At 46.1% G+C, this 20,699-nt stretch overlaps 1 protein-coding gene across 6 annotated transcripts in view; it reads right to left on the bottom strand.

The window, feature by feature from the left end:
• The window catches only part of EBF1 (EBF transcription factor 1), a 470,411-nt gene that overhangs the window by 14,858 nt on the left and 434,854 nt on the right, over positions 1-20,699 (bottom strand). For all 6 annotated transcript variants that reach the window (XM_075541905.1, XM_075541904.1, XM_075541903.1 and 3 more), the window contains exons 12-14: positions 4,412-4,477; positions 3,384-3,561; positions 2,575-2,754 (exon numbers count right to left, since the gene is read on the bottom strand). In XM_075541905.1, the coding sequence (XP_075398020.1) occupies positions 2,575-2,754; positions 3,384-3,561; positions 4,412-4,477 (424 nt within the window). The remainder of the gene's footprint in view (positions 1-2,574; positions 2,755-3,383; positions 3,562-4,411; positions 4,478-20,699) is intronic.

The following is a 20,699-nucleotide window of genomic DNA, read 5'->3' on the forward strand; positions in this document are numbered from 1 at the left end:
GGCTGCAGTCACCTGGTGCCGGCCCGGCTGGGGGAGGCCCAGCAATCCAAGCCCCTAAATTGAATTGCTACCATATAGCAATTAGTTTATTGATTTAATTAAGAACGCCACCTTTTAATTTTCAGGTCATGATTGAAACATTTTCTGATTGAGTGGATTGGAGGACACCAAAATGATAGATCTCCGAGAAACAATTCTTTGATGAATCATAATCTAATGTGAAACCAACCCCCAAACATTGACAAGGTAAGGATACTATTTGGGGGAGAATTTCAAATGCTCAACAAGCCTCTGATGTCAAATCAATAAATCAGGAAGATAGACTGTCACATACACAGAATATAAAACTGCGCCCAGGTAGGGAAACCCCTCCACAGATTTTCGGAGTAGCTTCTCTTGAAGACCGAGAACGATCAGTCCTCTCCTCATAGGCCCTGCCCTCTTCATGCCCACCGTTAGAGACTGCATCCTTGCTGGCCTTTTTAAGCCAAGGTTCTTATATACTTGCCATGAATCTTCTGCCATCTTTTATCATGACTTCTACAGAGGCCTAGCAGTTTGGCAAGTCGGACACTTCAAAGCAGTCTTCCACGCTGTCCTACATGAACTTGGTTATCTAGGAAATGGTCCTCGGGGAGATCAAGAGATTCTGTAGACAGAGGCCTACAGTACACTTCAAATACAAAATGCCAGTGTACTGAGGTTCTTCAGAGGCAACATGAACGTTGGACCAGCAAAGCTCTTAAGCTCAACTTCTTAGGGATTATAACAAGGAACAATTCTCCTTCTCTCTCTCCTCTTTCTTTTACTTTGGACAAGTTTCCGGGAGTGGGTGGGAAGGGAGATAAGTGTTTTGATTTGCTGGCTGTTTATGTGTTCGTTTAAGTACAGGGCAAACACAAAAGGAAAAAGAAATCTAAACATTAAAAAAACCTAGTCAGATTTCTAAAAGGGAAGGTGTGAAGTGTGAAGCAGTTGTTCCTAGATAGCATCCCTCCATCTGCACTTGCTAGTGTTGTCCTCGTCGCTCTGATAATGATCCTGACTTGTTGACTGTGCTTCTCAGCAGGAAAAGCGCTGTCTATTCACCACCTTCTCGAAATCTCGAAACAGCTCTGTGAAGTAGATGGTAGTCTCGACCCCATCTTACAGGTGAGAACGTTGAAGTTTGGAGAAGGGCTTGCTCAGAGCCCCTCCCTTAGTAACTGGAACCACAACTCCAAACCCACTGTCACCAAGTCAATTCCAACTCACAGCAACACTGCAGGACAGAGTAGAACTGGCCCCTCTGGGTTTCCAAGGCTGTATATCTTTATTGGAACAGAAAGCCTCATCTTCCTCTCATCGAGGGGCTGGTGAATTTGAACTGCTAACCTTGTGGTTAATAGCCCAATGTGTAACCCGCTATGCCACCAGAGTGCCTAGTTAGAACCAGGAGTCAAACTCATCTCCATCTGACTCCACGCCTTGGTTTTGGCAATTACATTGTACTGCGAGTGTGGGTCAGATGGGCCTATAGGAGACCCAGTGGAACTGCTTCTGTGAGTTTCTGAGTCTGTTTTGGGGTCTGACAGTAGAAACCCCATCTGCTGACTTTGTGGTTAGCCCGGTGGTTCTCCACCTTCCTAATGCTGCGACCTTTTCATACAGTTCCTCATGTTGCAGTGACTCTCTAAACCATAAAATTATTTTTGCTGCTGTTTCATCACTATCATTTTGCTACTGTCAGGAATTGGGTGCCCCCTGTGAAATGATCAGGTTGCGACCCACAGGTTGGGAAGCGCTGGTTAGCAAATCAATCAATATGTAACCACTATGCCACCAGGTCTCTGCACCAACGAGATGGCAGTGAGTTCAGTTGTTGTGATTTTATTAGTGGGTTGGGGCTTTGAATCCATTAAAACCAGTTTAGTCATAGCTGACAAAGCAAAATCAGAACAGACTCTTTTTTTTTTAATTTGGATGAAAGATAAAGGTAACTGCAACTGGAAAAGTTACAGGTGGAATTGCTGGAATGGGAGGCTTGAAAGTGGAGTGGTGAGTTCATTAAGTTATCTGATGTGGGAGACTGGATGTTACCAGAACTGTGTAGGGTGTCACGAGTCTGATGTGGTGCAGCTGGCTGCCATATTTAAGCCTGATGCCACTTCCCCTGACTGTCAGTCAAGAGATTTAGTTGCTACGCAACACACAAGGTGCTCTTGTTTTCTATGCTAAAAGAAGGATTGCGGCAACTTTCTAGCAGAGCATCCATTCATAATTTCTATTTTCACTTCTGACTATTCTGGTTCACCCACAGTTTACAAAGGGGAGCTTGTCCCCATTTCACTCTGCTTGGTATGACGAAACGGGGAGGGGACCATTTCACAGCCCTTCTGTTGGTTGCCACGCTGCTCTGCCTGTTAGGGAGCCTGCGGAGGGAACAAGGGCAGCACAGAAGACTGAAGTTCTGCTGGAGGCAACGGAGCCTTCACACCATCCCCTGGGCGTGGCAGGATGGGGGCTCTGATGACAAGGAGACCTATGTGAGTGGCCCCACCGGACGGGGAACGCTAGATACACAGCTTTACTTACTGGCATAGGGTGAGTTGGCAGCTGAGCCGTTGAGGAAGGTTGGGGAGCCACCCAAATTGGACATGGCGGCAGTGCCGTATCCATTCATGCTTGTGGTGACAGAGTTATAGTTGGTCTGCTGCGGGGTGGTGCTGGGCACATACCCATGTGGCGACACGCTGCTTGAGTTTCGGGTGAAACCTAAGGGGTGGGGGCAAAACCAGGGGTGAGGAGGGGTTCAGGTGGGTGGCAAAACTGGAAGAGTCTTGGGGTAGGCAAGGTCTCTGTTTCCTGGCCCCTTAACGCAACCCAGAGGGAAGGGGCCAGGTGATTCATGTGTGTGCCCTGGTGGTGCTAGGCTCTGTGATTAAAGTGGGAAGCGAGGAAAAGACACATTTCTTAGGAGATCATAAATACTTAGCAGGCCCGTGAGAAGTGCCAATGGAGGGCCTATAAATTATCATTTTGGAGCAGAAATAAATCCCAATCTAAGAGATGTACCCTGGCGTTAACAGGTTTCTATTCCCTGGATGAGAATGATGTGTTTGGGCCCCTCAGAACTTTAATTCCAACCCCCTTCGCGATCTGTCACGCGTGGTTTATGGCGAAAAGTCAAACGTATAGATGGTTAAATGCATGCATCCTCTAGGCACCCAGGGTGGGCGACCAGGTGTGATAGCTAGACATCTAAAAGGATGTCTGCCGCACACCCTCTTGTTAAATAGAACATCTTTTAAAAAGAATGAGAAGGATGCCAAATAAAAGGAAGGCAAGAGCTGGGGGCTTGGGAGGGGTAGGGAACCCAAGAGGAAGAAGAGATGGCTTCTGACCCTGATTGGTTGCCTGTGATGCCTCTGAGACGTTCACGGCCAGCTGCCCGCTGAAGGAGTTCACACCCATCATCCCTGCGTGGACCGAGGTGTTGGCGAGGGCCGGCAGCTGGTTGTGGTTGCGGGGGACACTGTACAGGGCCTCCGCGATGTCTGCTGCTCTCTTCAGAATGATTTCCTGCAAAGGAAAATAAGGCATCCATCCCCTTTAGCAGCCAGCCAGACTCCCAACGATACCATTGCTCCCAGTGCTTGCTACCTGCCAGGCAAGGTGCTCTGGGCTTACCGATACCTGTAACTTCATCTACATTTGTAACTCTCCCCAAAATATAAGTCTCATTGGTATCACCCCTATATCACAGGCGGGCATTGGTGCTCAGAGAGAGGACATCCTCACTAAAGCCAGTCTCCTGCTGGAAGACAAGGCCTGGATTCAAAACTGCATAAGGTCTGCCTTTGCATACTTTCCGATGAGACAATACTGAATTTTCTACCCATAGCCCGGGATCTGGGGGTTTCCAGAGAGAAAGAGGGGCAGAGAAGAGAGTGTCAGCAACATATCCCCCCCTATTGAATTTGAGGATGAGTCTGTCCCTGGGTTGAGTGGAACAGAGTCCCCTGGACATTGTAAAAGGTGTGAATGGTTTGCCTGACCCTAAGTTTCTTAGCACCTAAATTCATACACAAGGTGTTGCTCTGCTTGGGCCTCATTAAACATTTTAGAAGGCATAAAATCCTCTTTCTCCTCCTAAATTTGCTGCCAGGGGGAAAGGGAGGACGCTGAGAGAAATAAAATGAAGCACCGTTATGAAGTACGCCCCCACGAGAGAACCGGTGCGGTGGGGAAGGCAGTAAAAGTTTGTCAGAGAGTCATGGGACAGCCTTACAACGTGTTGTATCAGGATCACTCAGCCCCTTAACGTGCAAGTGTGGTTGCTCGCAAATCCTCCTGCTTTCTCGGGTGATAGGGAACTGGGCTCTGCCGCTGGATCTGGAAGGGCACCCAGGGGAGCCCCCGCCCCGCTCACCTGGTTGTTGTGTGGCATCCCGTACAGCGCTTCCACCAGGTCTGCAGCTCTTTTGAGGATTACTTCCTGTGGAGACAAAAGCAGACGCAGGTCTCTGAGTGAGGGCGGCCTGTCACTCCCTTTGCCCGAGATCAAGTGCCAGTTCCCTCCGGTCATGCTTTGCCAAGGCACCGCTTCAAAGGTAGTCGCTCGGGGAACCCCAGGAGTGGCGCTAAATCACCAAGCTGCCCCTGTTCACAGATACACTTCATCGAGTCAAAAGGTGAGCATCACCGGTCCTGCAAGATAACATACATCACTCAATCGTCTGCCACAGGCCCGAGAAAGCCCTCGTGTGCTTATTGCTGAACACAATCCCGGGGTCATTTGCTAGATTGCCACAATCGATGTCGTTCAGTGCATGTTATGAATCCCTAAGATGTGTTTATTTTGCACTTAATTGCTTCTTCCAGGAACCATGACCTTATCAGACAGGTCATTTCGAGGGATTTCCAATCAATCTTGGGCTACTGGAAGCATGTAGCATTCAACGTCCTTTGTTTCGCTTCCTTGGTGGCGGAGTCACGGGCCACGCGCTGTACTGCGGCACACAAACTGAGGCAAACCACTGCTCCTTGGAGGTTCTGGCCACGGGATTCTCCTGCCCCACAAGCCCCCTCGGCACCCATTTGCATGACGGGCAGAGTCTGGTTTCACGTTTTGCAGGAAGTCTTGAATATTTCGCTGTTATTTGTCGTTTCCTATTTGCCCATTCTTTCTCCTCCTGCTTGCTGCTCATCTCCATGGAAGGAAAAACTGCTCCCTCCATTCATTTTGGCGGGCTTCCATGTTTAACTCACACACTGGGGCCTAAGAATATGGGCCCGCTACAAAGAGTGTGCAGAAGTAAATTTTTCTTATTGGGACCCAAAGAAGGCGTTCTCCCTCCAGTCTGCCCTCGTTTTCTGCAGATTCATTCACACCGGGATGTGAAAGAGGCCAGGGGAGTGAAGCCCGCTGTATTATGGAGAAGGGGCAGTGATCAGAAGAGGAACTGTAACGGCATGCTGTGATGCGCAACAGTGATTTGCAAGAAGGTATGTTTACCAGTTTTGGGGTTTTTTTTTTTTGTTTTTTGTTTTTTTGCTGTGGGTAAAATTTCAAGGAGACGTTTGAATTTAAATATTTTACACAATAGAGTTCTGCCGAGAGAGGCAGTGCTGTTCAGTTTTCCTATACTGCAGAGGCTGATCAGAAAATAGGGATATAATTACATTCATTTTGCTGTCACCATAGCCTCTTCAAAAATCCTGGAACAACTCTGGAAATGACAAGCTTTTAGATACATATTAGCATTTTTCAATTTTAAATTCTCTATAATATGAGATAAAACAGTTGTCATACTGCAGTAACTACTTATGACATATATAATGTCCTAAATTCAAAAATGAGATAGAGGGGTTTTGAGTTCTCAATAAACAATGTGCCTGCCGTAAGCTGCGAGACCCCTCCATAAAACAGTTCCGTTCGTTCCCACACATTCTATAACCAATGGGGTTCGAATCAATACATCCCAAGTCATTCCTTTACTTTCTAATGCAATCGATGAGATAATTTGCCCACTTTGGGGTTGCAGTCTTGTCTGGCTGCAGCAGCGAATAAGCTCACCATGTCACAGGCATACTCCCCACCCCCTAGATCAAATTCAGCTCTTGCTGTCTTCAGTAATGCCCCATGGTCTGACGCGGCTCTTTGGAAAGATGAAAACAAATTAGGATCAAGTTCATTTATTTATGAAGATTTGACTTTGGGGAGTCTATGTTCATTTACTTCTTCAAATAAATATTTATGCGTGATGTCAAAAGTGTGATGGGAGGCAGCTAAGGAAGCGGCCTCGTGGAGGGCCACCCTAATGGTACCAGAATCGGGCACTTGGAGAACGTTACTTTCGCAACCCCAGGCAAGTTAAAAAAATACATTCCAAGACCTTTGAAGCTTTAGGACATTTGAAAAGTTCCAACTCTCAAGGACTGCTGTACATTTGGGTGCCATATATTTTTGGGTGATGAAATTGTCCAACGATATCATCCATTTGTTTCATTTTCTCTCCTTTACTACCCAGCATTCTTGTGGTGGTGCAGTCCTTGGAAACGGAAACATGGCAGCTTCCTCTCCTAAAGTCGCAGCCGTCTTTGGGCCCTAACGGCTGAGCGGCATGTTTTCCCAGTTGATCTAGTTTCATAGGTGGGTCATCAACCTCCGCCCCCCCCCCCACCCAGCCTCAGCTCAGGCCCTCGGGCAGTAGGGGAGGGAGCCTGTAAGTGATATGCAGCCCATTTGAAAATGCCCTTCATGGCAGGGCCAACTGCAAGATTTAAGGGAGAACCAAATTTGGTTCAGCCTTGCCAATGTTATTCAGTTCCCATTAGTTATTTCTGAAAATAGGTAGGAGAAAGGACATTCCTGGGTCCTCTACGAGTTGGAGCGATGGACCTGCAAGGTGCTTGGATTTCGGTGACCAGAAAATTGCTCTCACCTCCATGTCATTACGCTCCTAGTGAACTAGCCCCCAAGCGTGTTTGTGTTGGGGATCTAATATATTGCCTTTCAATCAGAGCTGAGAGCCACTGAACACACAGACAGAACATGACGAGCAGGTCAGGAAAGCAATAAAGATTTTACAGAGCTGTCCAAGGTGCTAAATTTACTCAATAATGGGTTTGGCACCATAGTGTTAACCTCTCATTTACTACCAGTTTGAGGGACTAAATTGAAGTAACTGACTTCATTTACCTTGAAATGTATATTTTATGACATTATGTAAGTAGATTGAAAGGGCACTGCAGCTTTAACAATTTAAAGGCTAAAACATGTTTAAGATGAGACTTGAATATTTATTGTATATTGCACTTAAAGTATATAGAATGTTAAAATCTATTGATTAAATTTGTAAAAGGCATTATAAAAATGACAGGTAATATAAAAGATGTATGCCTTTTAAAATCAAATTGATAGTGTGTGCTATCTCTTCTGTGGTCACAAGTGTAATTTTTTTGCAGTTTTATATGGTAATTTGAAAAACCTGTAATTTCACATTAGGAAATGATTGAGAATGGGATGTTAAAAAAAAGGAATTTCCCATAAGGGGAAGAGCTTGGTGTTCCACATGATCTTTTGTCTTTGAAATTGTTCCTAAAGTCTTATTTCTGTGGCATTGGGAGGGAGCATGGAATAGAGACCCTTCCAGTCTAACACACAATTTTAATATTTCTGAAAAGGAAGAGCAGTTGGCTAGTACTAATATCTAATTTTTCAAGGCATTTATTTGTCAGGAGAGATTTTCTCTTCTTTTTATAATGTTTAAAATGAGGGTAGAGATTATACGCTGCCAAGATAACTAATCCTATCCTTGCATTTTAAAATCTATCTATCTATATTCCATTTGGGTGTTGAAAAGACAAATACCAGTAACCTAACTACTGAGATGTGTCAGCCTCTCCTAATAACCTGAATGCCTGCTTTCCAGTCCACATCCTGAATCAAGACCATGTTTTGCTTTTCATGACCTTGACTTCCTTCTCTCTTAAAGAGACAGAAAATGTGTGCGCCTGAGAAAGCAACCACAACATTCCACCTGTTTCTTCTCACAATGGAAATGCAGCTTTTCATGCTGTGCCACGGCCATCCCCTGATGCCGGGAGTGAGTGGGCGTCTGCAGAGAAAGAAGCGGCTGAGCTGCACTCAATCCATGAAGAATCTACAGAAACAAAGCGGCTCTCAAAGAGGGTTCTAGAAACGGTCCAATTGTAATGCTTCCTGGTTTCACTTGGGCTTTGGAACCACTATCATTTTAAAAAAAATCTGAAAGGTCTACAGCTACAACAAGAAGAATCAGTTTTCCCTACTTAGCAGCAACCCGTTCAATTAGCAAGTAGTGCTTGCTTTGGAGCGTCTTATTGCCCTCATAGTTACACATGGATATTGCTCCTCTGGACGTTTCACGCTTGTATCTGCCCAGCAAAGAGCGGTCTGAGCTTGCAGAGGGTCTTACGTTCTGTCATTGCTGTGGGGTGTTTCTCATGTCCATTCCAACTCGAAGCAACCCCATCTGACAGAGCAGAAGAGCTCTATCAAGTTTTCTGCATGGTGCTGTTTATAAGACCTGATCATCAGATCATTGTCCCGAGAAACTACTACCGAGTGGGCTTGAGTCGCCAGTCTATTGGGCAGCAACCAACTACTTCACTGAGGTGCCACCTGGGCTCCTTCTCAAGCCGTCACAGGTGATGACCACCCGCTAGCCCGATCCTCTCCCTGCCACATCTGAACAACTGCTTTCTGTTATTCTGATTCAGTAAAAGTCTCCTTCCCCTTCAAGGAAAACCTTTGACTTCTTCCCATCTCTGCCTTCCTGTTGTCTTCCCTTCCATCAGAATGTTGGCTTCAATCTGTATCCATTTACCGAGCCACCCCATCCTTACAAACCTGGTCATGGGTGGCGGTGATGGTGATACAATTAAAAAATAAAAATTAAAAACCAGCCGCCATGTATGAAAAGTTTCCTACATGAACTCATTCCATCCTACAAGAATCTGTTAAGGTAAAGATCACACCGGCATTTGGTCAGTGGAGAAACTGAGACTCAAACAGAGTAGCTAACTTTTCCTAATCATTGGTTGGTTCATGTGACGGAGGAGCGGCTGAACAAGGATTCAAACCAAGCCCGTTAGACAACGGACCTTGCACTCTTGAGTATTACACGATTCGACCTGAACTAATTCTGCCTCCTACTGATACCCCATTTCCTAATCCTCATCACTCCCTCCAAAAGAGTGCTGATGCCCCGTCCTGCCCAGCAGAGCATGGAAGTAGATACCGTCAGGGCATTGTGTTTTAATCTGAAGCAAGTTAATCCCAACCGTGCACAACTGGACCGGGGACTCTCTGAGGCCCTGGGCATGCTTCAATCTCCCAGCACCAGGGCCCTCGTCCCCCACACCTTGAGAAGTTCTTGTTGAAGGGTTTATTCTGAGATAGAGTTACGGGCTCTCAAAAGTGCAGGCTTAATTTATATGCATGAAATGACAAAGGCCGATATTTGGCATGGCCTAGAAAAGCAAACAACTTAAATTTGGTGTTCTGTTTGGCTCCAGACTTTTTAATCCAATATATAAATTCCCAAAGGTCACATTTTTTATCACTATGGTTATTTTTTTAATGCCGCTTTTTAAAAAATATGAATTTGTTCTTTCCCTCCTGCTGGCTTGTGCTTACATGTTACTTTTGTGATTAATATAATGAATCATGCCTAGTATAGACATTATCTCAAGCTATAAGCTGCTAGCAACATGAGGCTGGTCCTGGTACACAACAATCTTTTATTAATTCACTTAGGCCCTTTACACACACTTCAGCTTTATATATACACAGCAAGGCACATTGGGACTCAGGAGTATCGTGTCTAATACCTAAACAGGTCCCCTCACCGTGCCTTCTGTTTCAGGACAGTTAAATCACTTAGGGTTGTTCGCCTTCCATGGGAGTCCTCTTTAGTATCTGACCTCAAATGTGGTACAAGTCAGTAAATATGCATAAGCCACCTTTTTATCTTCTAGGAAGGAAGTTTTGTAATTGTCCAATTCTGGGGACAACTTAAAACCCAGGTCAATATCTTAGTTGTCTTTCTTTCTTATCATTTATAAGCCAGATCATAGCACCAATTGAACATTTACCAATATTTTGGGGACTCTAGGATGACACCCCCCACACACACACACACACACTTCCCCCTTCCTAGAATCCAGGCCCATGGGTGCTGCCGTAATTTGGGAAAGTAATCTGAGTGTGGCCACGTGCTTTCTCAGCTGGGAAATAATGTTCTCAATACTGTAGACGAAAACAAAAGCTAAGCTACGGGCATTGATGATAGCAGTTGAATGGAATTGGGTGCTACCTGAGAAAGAAGTGCAAGTGTTGGCTGTCACTGAAAATGTCCCTGGCACCCATTTATCGCCAATCTGTTGTGTCTTCCCAGGGGATCCCGGGGACAGAGGATCAAATGTCAACAGCATGAAATGAAGTGGACTAGCAGAATCACTCCTGATTTGGCTCAATGGCATCAGCACGGAGTCCACCCACTTCCCCTCTCGGTCATTCACTGAGGGCCCAGGGGTTCGGTCCAGTGCAGGGTTTGAATAGTACCTTCAGCCCATGAGTTTGTAAGTGCTGGTTCTCTCCCCTTTTGCCTCTGAAAACCCAGGGGACACTCCCAATAGGAAAGCCTGGAGAAAAAATGGATTGGAAGCTCCTTATAGCCCATTTCCCACAGAGCTGAGAGCACACTGCAATAAATACTAGCTGTCCTGAGATGCATTTCTGTGGAGGGTTATTCGATCTCCCAACTTCCTTCATGTTTATTTAGCCAAATGGAAAATTCCACAATGGCAGACTTTGAATTCTGCAAAATCAGTATAATGAGGGCAGCCAGCGAAGGAGTAAAACAAACCAAAATGACATTTGAGCGCTGTTTAGTTTCTGATCCTCAGAGACGCTCCTCGGGTGTCTCCGTGTTCTGGTCAGGGACTCCTCAAGAGTGGGAGCACCCGAGATCATTCGAAGCCGTGAGTGTCACCCTTTCCTCTGGAGCCCTCTGCCTGAGAAGAGTCGCATGCCTCAGCATGGGTCCGGTGACACATGGCTCTGGTGAAAGGGACATTCTCATTAAGGCAGAGGACCACTTTAGACTAAATGGAAATGGAAAGGAGGAGACGAGATGAGGTGTAGGTAGCAGGCAGTTATTTCGAGGGAGGCATAAAATGCCAAACGCATAGCAATTCGATTTTACAGCCCTGCCTTCTAAAGCCTTCATAGTACTTTATCGTATAAGGGGCTTCAGCGTCAGCTGTCGCTACCCTACAGGGTAGTCCAGCACATGTGCGCTGCTCACAGTCCTTAAAGAAAAATAATATGCAAACCACTATCAGAATCGGCAGGGATTTCCACCAACAAAGAAATGAAATATGGTGAAAGCTTCCACCGTTCCCAAAGCACGGTGGCCAAGAGAGAACCGTCTCTGTGTGTGAGAGGTGGTCCTAGTGTGGACAAGGAGTGGGGGAAGGGCTCCTGAATTTTAAATTGTCTAGTTTTAAAGTTGATTTTATGTTCACTTGAGCCCTCTTGCTTCTCACGCGCGTGTTTCTGACTCCCCATCCAGTCTCGGCTGCAACCACACCACGAAGCTTTGCCTTTGCTTCAAACGTAGAGGAACCTTCTAGATTGTGGGGAATTAAAGCAGGTTGTAAGATAACGCGGCTCTATCAACCGGAAGACATACTAACGTCCAGGATCGACTTTTACAGTGGGAAGAAAAGGCTGTTTTGAAGCAGCTGTTATTGCCTCAATGGAGGAAAAAAAAAATCAATGGAAGTGAAATGAACAGGAGATTTTGTCTGACTTGCAGTTAATACCATTGAAGAGCTATGGATATTAAAAGGTCAACAAATAAATTAACCAGAGTGTTTATGAAATGAATGATTTGGCTTATAATTTTATTGAGTGAAAATTGTTCGCTGCCTATTAGACCAGGTAATTTTTATCTGGTGCCTCAATTACTGGTCCGTAAGCAATAACATAGTTGTAAGAGCTGTTGGTTCGATCGCATGACCTCTGAGAAGCTGGCTGGGACACCTGACTGTACTATGATGGATAACTAAGCTTGGTCTCCACGAGGTGCCAGGTCTCCCTTTCCTGCGAGGGATCTCATAAAAGAAACATTACAGCTTGATTCATTTTACCAAAATGTTCCCCTTTTCAAGTGTCAGCAGTTAAGTGTAAATTGTGAAACCAGGTATTCCTGAGAAAAGTTAGGACAATGGCTTTCTCCTGCTCTTTTGGTCTGCTGGCATGGGCTTCTCCACGGTGCCATGGTAATTGGTGAATGGGAGCCTGGAGTGCTTCCCGCTATAAACACAGTGAAAAAAAGGTGTCTGCACCCTCGTGACGCTGACCTGCACAGAGGTACTGAGCTGAACTTGCTCGCCTGCGGCTGGCTCTTCTTATTCCAATTCATTGTACTGCTTGAAGGCCGAGGCTCCAGGTTAGGTCCTGCTGAGTGGCCTTGGAAATCGACTTTCTGATCAGGATAAAAGTCTCTGCTTAAAGAGCAGGCTATGGACAGAGGTGTCTTTTCCAGGGTGAGATTGTGAAGTCAGCACATGAAACAAAACCTGCCGACAGTCAAAATTATCCTGAACATCTTTCAAGTTGCCTGGGCCACAGCCTGTAGGAACACAAAGGCCCCAAATTGCTTGTGGTCCTCTGTGCCTTTGGGCCGAGTCTCCCTTTCCCTGGGGCAAGGCAGGGCAACGGTTAATATGGAAGAACAAGGAACCTGGGTAGATGAGGAGATTTATTTGTCAGACAGAAGGGACCGTCTGAGGGGGCTTCAGAAAGAAAGTTTGAGAAAAAAGGAAACTGAAAGGTAGAATTTTCTGTGAGCTTTTTCAAGCCCCCTCGTGTGTGTGTGTGGGGGGGGTGTTTTGTTAAGAGTTGATTCGGCTCTTAGGATTTTCTTGGGTGTCCACCTTACATAAACAGATAGTCAAGTCTTTATCCTGCGGAACCAATGTGTGTGTTCAAAGGACCAACTTTTCAGGTAGCAGCCATGCACCTAGTTGTCGTGCCACCAGGGCGCCTTGTGTGTGCAAACCAATGCCCGTATACACTGACGTCTGGGGACAAGCCCACATAGTTGAGTTTGAGTGTGCGATGTGTGCCCCTGCTGGAGCTGGAGAGGCTAGCTAAAGGAGTCAGAAAGAGAACTTGCTTTTGTCCCTAAGGTGGTAGAGCATCATCCATTATTATATGTATCTCCAGATGAACAGTATCTGCGAAAGACGACTCCCCAGGTTTTTCAGATGGTCCTGAGCCAAAAACTGCAATGAAAACCTACCGCCTGGAGACTGCAGGACCATATACTTATCACTGCGGTGCTTAATTGAGGGGTTACTGAGGGTTTGTACCAGTGAGCAGAGGCTGAAGACCTCCCAGGATCCCTGGTCCTAAGGGTTTCAGGCTACCAGGAAAGGTAGTTGGATGATTGGAAAAGTAGGAATGAATCCCCACCCTTTGTTCCCAGTACTTCTCTTTGGACTCATGAGCAATTCTTCTCAATGCCCTTGCCCGAGAGTGTGATATGAAGAAGGTTCGCCCTAATCTTCCTCACCGAGGGCTCAATCCCAAAGAAGAAGAGAGGGCTCGTGAACTCCACTCTTGGAGTAGCTGTTAGAACAAAGCTAGCGCAATGACTCCCCCACTCGAGAGGGACTGTCCCCCCCCCCCCCGGGGTTTGTGGGTGGTGTTTGAAATCCTTGCTGCCGCCTTCACCAAGCCCAGCCATTTGTGAGCCAACCTCAGACTCCACCAATGTGCCCCCCTCCCCGGCCAGCTCCTGGCAGAATTGCCTTTGTTCTTCAAGTTCTGTTTTTTCTTCATTCTGGGGGCAGTACGGAGGGACCCTGGCTGAACTCAATCGCTTTGGCCCAGATCTCTGACTCTTGGTAGCATGACTCTGCTTCCCTGTCTAAGAAAGACAGCATTAGGTTCAGTCCTTGCTGCGGTGCCTTAAAGGAGGGGGTGCGTGGGAAGTGCTTAATATGGTGCCTGACACATCTAGTTGGTGTTGATCAAACAACACTAACAATAAGATTGATGCGTCCCACTTATTATCCAGAGAACTTCAGCAGATTAAAAATAGTTTTACAGCCAACACAGAGTATATGCCTCCCTGAGATTTCATCTTATTTGCAAACGGGGGTCATCTTGAGGAAGCATGGTGAGGTGAAACCTCCATTTACTGGATGCGTGCACGAGAGCAGTTTGCCTGACCTCTCTTGAGCCTCAATCTTCTCATCCATAAAACAGACATGATGCAAGGATGACAGAATGATTTACTGCCAAAAGCAGTCAGTTAAAGATGGAGCTAGTGATCTAAAGAAGTGAGAATTATATGATTGGGAGAGGGGGAGAGAAGGGTCCTAGATCTGCTCATGAAGCTAATGCTCTTTTCACCTGGAAAAAAAAATCTGTGCCTCGCCCTGGCGGCACAATGGTTACATGCACGGCTGCGAAACCAGAGGTTGGCAGTTAAAACCCACCCAAGGACACCATGAATGACAGCCCTGGTTGTCTGCTGCCATGAACTTCTCAGCCTGGAACCCCTGTGGTGCAGTGCTCCTCTGTCACACGGGGGTCCCTGTACATTCAAAATTGACTTGATGCCACCCAGCAACACCACCTACTGACCAAACACCCCTTCCCCCCCACAAATGAACAAATGATCAAAAAAGGAGAGATGAGATTTCCTTACTGGCTCTCTGTAGGGGAAAAGGGAGGCGGTGGGTGGGGGTGGGGTGGGGGGAGTCGAATTCCAGAGTTTGTGTCTTTGACAAGAGAAGGCAAAGACAAATTCTTTCCTGGGCAAATATTTTTTCCCCTAAAAGTTTCTACATATGTGTATGTTTATATATGTATCCTTGCCTTTGTTTCTGTGCTTTTGGTTGAGGAGGGGCGCGCTTGTATCTGGAGATAATGTTAATAGAGTTCCTGTCAATTAAAAACAAAGGGAAACCACTCTGAGAGCAAGTGAGAGCACGAGGGTTCCAGCCTGGGGGACAGGGGTGCTGAGCCCGCCTTTCCCCTTCCTGAAAGCTTGGCCATCCCTCTTTGCTGCTACACCAGGCAAGGTCGTTGTGCAAAGATTTCTTATTTGTATTTTCACGGATGCAACTGTAGGTTTTGAATTGCTCATCGTCTTTGCACAAAGACTAGAACAAGAACAGCATAATTAGAATACATTGTATGCCGCCAACACCGGTTTTATTTTGCCCCAGCTCTGTATTTATGATAAATCACTAAACACCAGCGCGTTTAGGGAGGGCGGTTTGGGGGCGCGGCTCTCGCCTCTCTGTGGAGCAGATATAGCGCCTGAGACTGGAGCCTGAATTTCAATTTTGCTAGTGTACAGTTGAACTGAATAATACTTGGCACAATGCAGTGCACAACCGAGCCACTAAATGGCTGATTTACTAAATTATTATTAGATGAGCCCTGGCTGTTCCAAATGAAAGTGCAGTCACTGTCTTCCTTCATGGTGTGTTCAAATTGTTCTGTGTTTAAATATTCAGCATGAGGCTAATGTGAACTGATGAACTGAGACTATAAACATTCGCTTTCAATACAGACCGAGGGACAGAGATACAACATATCATGTGGCCGGTGGAGGTGAAAATGATTTATATTTAAGGATGTTGCTGCCTACTTCCATTACTTTAAGGCACTCTTAATTAGTACGGTCTTTGAAATGACTAATTCCCATGTGCAGGAAGTGCGGCTTCATGAGACAGAGATTTCTGCATGCCAAGGAAGGAGAAACTCCGCTCGGGGTTTGCTGCCTCTGTAACTCAGGGCCTCGGGTATGTTCTGCGGCTGCACAGCCCTGCCGTGGCAATATGTCTTCCAGACCAACTATGGTTTCTGACAGGCAGTGATTTTTTTAGACCTACTCAAAGGGTCTCCAATTTATCTACCTAAAATGGAACCCCCTGAAATCCATCCTCCTACAGCTTATGTTTCCAGTAACCCTGCTCTCTAACAATCCACCCACTCTAGCCCCCACCCTCTATAATCTGGACCGCCTAGAAGCCATTCCCCTTAGGACCCATCCCTCAGCTATAAACCCACCCATTCTAAGAGCCCCCCACACACACACATTCCAACCCAGCTCCCTACAACCTGTCTCTCCTAGAATTCAGCCTCACAACAATACAGAACCCCCCACCCCCCATAAAACCCATCCCTCTCATGTGCTGTCCTCTCTACAGATTGTAAGGTAAAAGGAATGAGTTATAATCCTCTTGGTGACAAACCGACCTCTCTGTAATCCGGCCCCCTCCAATCCACATCTACCACCCAGCCCCACCAATACCTCCACCTTCATCTCACCAGCTTCCTCGCTGACACCTGCTGGAATGAACCCTCTGCTCCTTGAACAAATAGGGGCTCCCCCTCCCCGCCCTCCTCCCCGTTGAGGGCAGTTACAGGCAAGCACTTAAAATACTGTGATCACTTACAGTAGATTAGAATTTTTTATTGGTGCCGTGTTGCCATAACAACACGAAGACAGCAGATGACTTAAGCTAAGCTTGCAAAGCAAAAGGCTGCTCATCTGGCAGTTAAAATGAATACAGTTCATTTCACAAGTTTCCCATATGGACTCTCAGTGTATGGTAATGAGGAGGCCATATGGTGAGAGAAAATGCACTGAGAACAATTGGGTTCCACAGGCTGAGTGGGAAGCTGGCAGGAAAAAAAAAAAAAAAAAAACCTGGGCGAGAGATTCGGGTGTGCTCTCTGGGTTCAAGGTTTGGTTGAGGTTTGTTTGGGATGGTTGTTTTCCATAGGGGGTTCACATTTCTTAATCCGTTCCTTATATGTCGACTGTGCGAAATGACAAACATCTTGCAAATTTTGCAATATCATTCATCACAAACTGTCAGCAGTGTTTGCAAATCTGACTTGCAAGATCTTTTAAATGTGTTGTTCTTAAAAGGCAACAGTACTAAGTTTTTAGACAAAGTGCAGGAAAATTTAAGCACTTCTGACAAGCAGAAACATTAACAGTAATCATTTTAAAAACACTTGTATCTTTTGCCTGCATGTTTAGCTGTAAATAATGCTGGAATGTATAAAAGCTTTAAAGTAAAAATGTAATAAATAGTTTTTATTATGTTTCATAAAGGAAAGGAAATGCACTGAGCCATGTATGTGCGTCATCTATACGCGCAGACGTACGGAGCGCCGAGACCGGCGGCGCCTTCTCTCCTTATTCCTAACCAGATTGGAAACCTGGGAGGACAGCTTGAAAAAGACTCTGAAGTCAATCCTGTACTATACATGCTTCATAAAAGATGAATATAAATGCATTAGTTAGACACGGTGAGCTAAATTAGAAGGTCAGGCAGGGCTGGGAGGGCTGAAAAATCACACAACCAATGAGTGTAATTACTCTTTTTTAAGTCTATTAAGTGGTGTTGTTCTATCAAGGCTCAGGGGTATAGGACATGAAGAACAAGATAAAGTAATGTGTATTTATTACTCCCACTGGATCAATTTGCCAGATATTTTCAGCTCCATAAAGCAAAATACACAAATGCAGCCTTTGTTACTTTTCTCAAACTGCTTTGTTTTCTCTAAAAGAGGGACTGGCTGTGGATAAGACCATTTGCCCTTTGGAGGTCCCCAGGTGACCCCCTCTTATTGGGGAGTTGACAGAAAGCTGGTGAGAGTTTCAGTGGGGTAGCAGCTAGGGGTAAGTGAAGGAGAGAGAAACGAAGGCCCGCGGGGCAGACTGGCAGGGTGTGCAGATCAGGAGAGGGAAAAGGCAGAAAGAAGAGGTCATCAAGTCAGAGGATGCAGGTTTGAATCTTGGTTTTTCCACTTGCTGATCAAGAAGTCCAAGCACATCACTAGGTCTCTCATGGATGAGAGGGCTCCTCTGTGAAGTGGTGAGGCACGAACCACTGCTCGGGGCAAAGGATGACAGGCCACCCTTCCCAGATGGCTTGCTATTTGCTTGTGTAAATAATCTCACCAATTCCTAACAGCCATTCTGGGTGGCGGGGGCTTTCACAAAGGGAAAGGATGGCTCAATTAGGCTAAGTCATGGGCACCAACAGTTTTCACTCAACCAACCACCAACCTAAAGGGTGGTGAATCCAAACCATCCTCAACCCCGACCCTGTTTCCAGTGGTACCAGGAAAGAAAGACCTGCTATTTCGGGCAAGAGCCCAGCCAAGATAACCTCCTGGAGCAGCCAGACTGGAACACACGGGCTTGCTACGAATCACACCTGACGAGACGGCCATGAGTTTGGTGGTTTTATTTTGAACCAAGTGGGCCAGTTGGCCTTCCAATTCCATCTGTTTGACCTGAGAGCCCATTCTCTTGGACTCCGTGGAATTCAGGAACTTAGACCAAAAAAAAAAAGGTGGGACCACCCTGTGCCCATCAAGAGATGAGTATGAAGCCTCCTCCACCGACATAGGTAAACCTTGAAAGCGTATGCTGAGTGAGTCACTATGGGGCATATGTTGTATGAGGGCACACAAGTAGCTGGAATAGGCATGGTCAATTCATAGTTGGGGGGGACAGAGACTGAGGAGAGAGGGGGATGGAGAGTTCCTGTTCAATGGGTACTGTGTGTCCATCATTTGGGGGGTGAACTTCATTTGGAAATGATGCTGCACCCGGTGCATTTAATTAATGGCTTTGAACCACTGTACATTCCCAAATAGTTAAAATGCCAAATGTTTGGTTGTGTAATACTACCACAATAAAAATTTTTTTTAAAGAAAGACAATCTTCGTAGACCACGGTGGGGGCACCCAGTGGGCATGAATTAAATTTCATTTCATATCCTGAGATTCACAGCTAACAGAGAGCACCAGCTAAGCTCTGGGTCAGCCCTCACCGACCACTCCTGAGGACAACTGAACACGGGTGGAAACACCCCTGGCCTTCAGAACTGAAAGGCCCCTCTGCCAGCAAGTTTATGGACTGCACCATGTTACTCAGCATCTGAGTTTTGTACTGAGTGGACTCCACTCCCAGCCCCCACCAGATGTCTATGTCAGAAGAGAACTCAACCTTTACCCCAAAGTCAGTCACATGTTCCTCTCCCTCCTGCAGGGCTCCTGAGAGGTGGCAGGTCTGTATAAAACAGAACGGAATGTTGTGATTTTAAAATCTTGGCCTGCCCTTCCCAGTGTGCATATGGAACAGGAAAGAGCAATAACAACCAAAAAATTAAAAACTGGGATTCACCAAACTCTAGCGTCTCTGTGGAGAGGGAGTCTCACTAAGGGTGGCTTGGGGCAGACTGGTTTCTGGAGAAGGATCCTGCTTGCCTCCATCTCCCCAGTGGGATTGAAGCCTATTTCCCAGTGTAGCTGCAAGCCTGGGAAGCCGGGCTGTAGTAAAACAGAGCTGCAGGCAAGTTCTTTGAAAAGGCACAAGGCAGGATACAAAGGCTCATTCTTGTGGAAAGCTGTCTGCTTGGTCTTTGGAGCAGTTTCATTTGACAGAATGTGTGGGTAGTTGTATGAATCCAGTTTTGTCTACTCACAAACACATGGGTTTGATAAAGTGGGGTTTGTTTTTTAAGGTGTGTGGTCCACGGCTCACTGCAACACTCCTGTTGGACAAACGCTGACCATGATTCTAAGGAAGGCGGAGTCCCTTTTCATCCACTTAACAATGGACAGCCGGAGTATAAATCTCTCAAGTCCACAGGAATACCTCGTGCTGGCTCCATCCGCTACTTCCTGACCCTGCCCTTGAACTCCTGCTCCACCTTCACGTTCAGAGCCAAGAGGACAACCTCTCAGAGTTGAGTCACACTAGAGCTTCCTGGGGTGGGCTCCTAGCAAAGCCCTTGGATGGCCAAGCAGCTCAGATGCAGGCAGCGGAGTGTTTCCTTAGCACACAAACCCATTGTGTCCCTGATTACTTGCCCCAAATCCAGGAAAAGGGTCTGGGAATTTCACTACCAGGCGACCAGGGACAAAGTGACACATGTCTTTCCTATTTTTCCAATATTTCTGAACATGGCATGCAACCGTAGTGATGATTTAAAAAATAAATACCCACCACTCCACCTTACGTTCCAAGTTCTTTCCTTTTGTTTATGAATTAAAGAAACTACTGGCTGAATGTTTTAGATCTCAGCCATGAAGCCAGATTGTCTTCGATTTTTCAATAAATATTTATAGATGGAAGCTCTGGGCTGTGCCAACGTCACACAGAAGATTCTTGTGTTTTACCTTTACACTGTCCCTATGACAGACACACTACTATTGTTCCCATCTTATAGATGAAGACACTAAGGCACAGGATACAAACTACACACTCGACCACCGAAGTACAATATGTTCTCCTCTGTAGGTACAGGATGGAAGAACTGTCCGCAGGCAGTCTCAGCTCACTTAATTACCCAATAGTGATTGCTTCCTTTTGTTGAGTGCTACATAAGGGATAAAATTAACGAGCTGATGATGTAGGAATGATCCTGTCCCCATTCAAGACAGAAGAAAACCGAGGCACAGAGAGATAAAGAACTTTCAGTCGGGTTGCACAGCTAGGAAGTGGTAGGACTCAGAGCCCCCACGCGGCCTAATCAAACTCTCCAGCCCTTGTCCACAACTCCTCCAGAAGACTCGGGAGGTGTCCAGGGCTATTGGTACAGTGAAGACA

The sequence above is a fragment of the Tenrec ecaudatus genome, chromosome 2 (genome assembly GCF_050624435.1).
Source record: "Tenrec ecaudatus isolate mTenEca1 chromosome 2, mTenEca1.hap1, whole genome shotgun sequence".
NCBI lineage: Eukaryota > Metazoa > Chordata > Mammalia > Afrosoricida > Tenrecidae > Tenrec > Tenrec ecaudatus.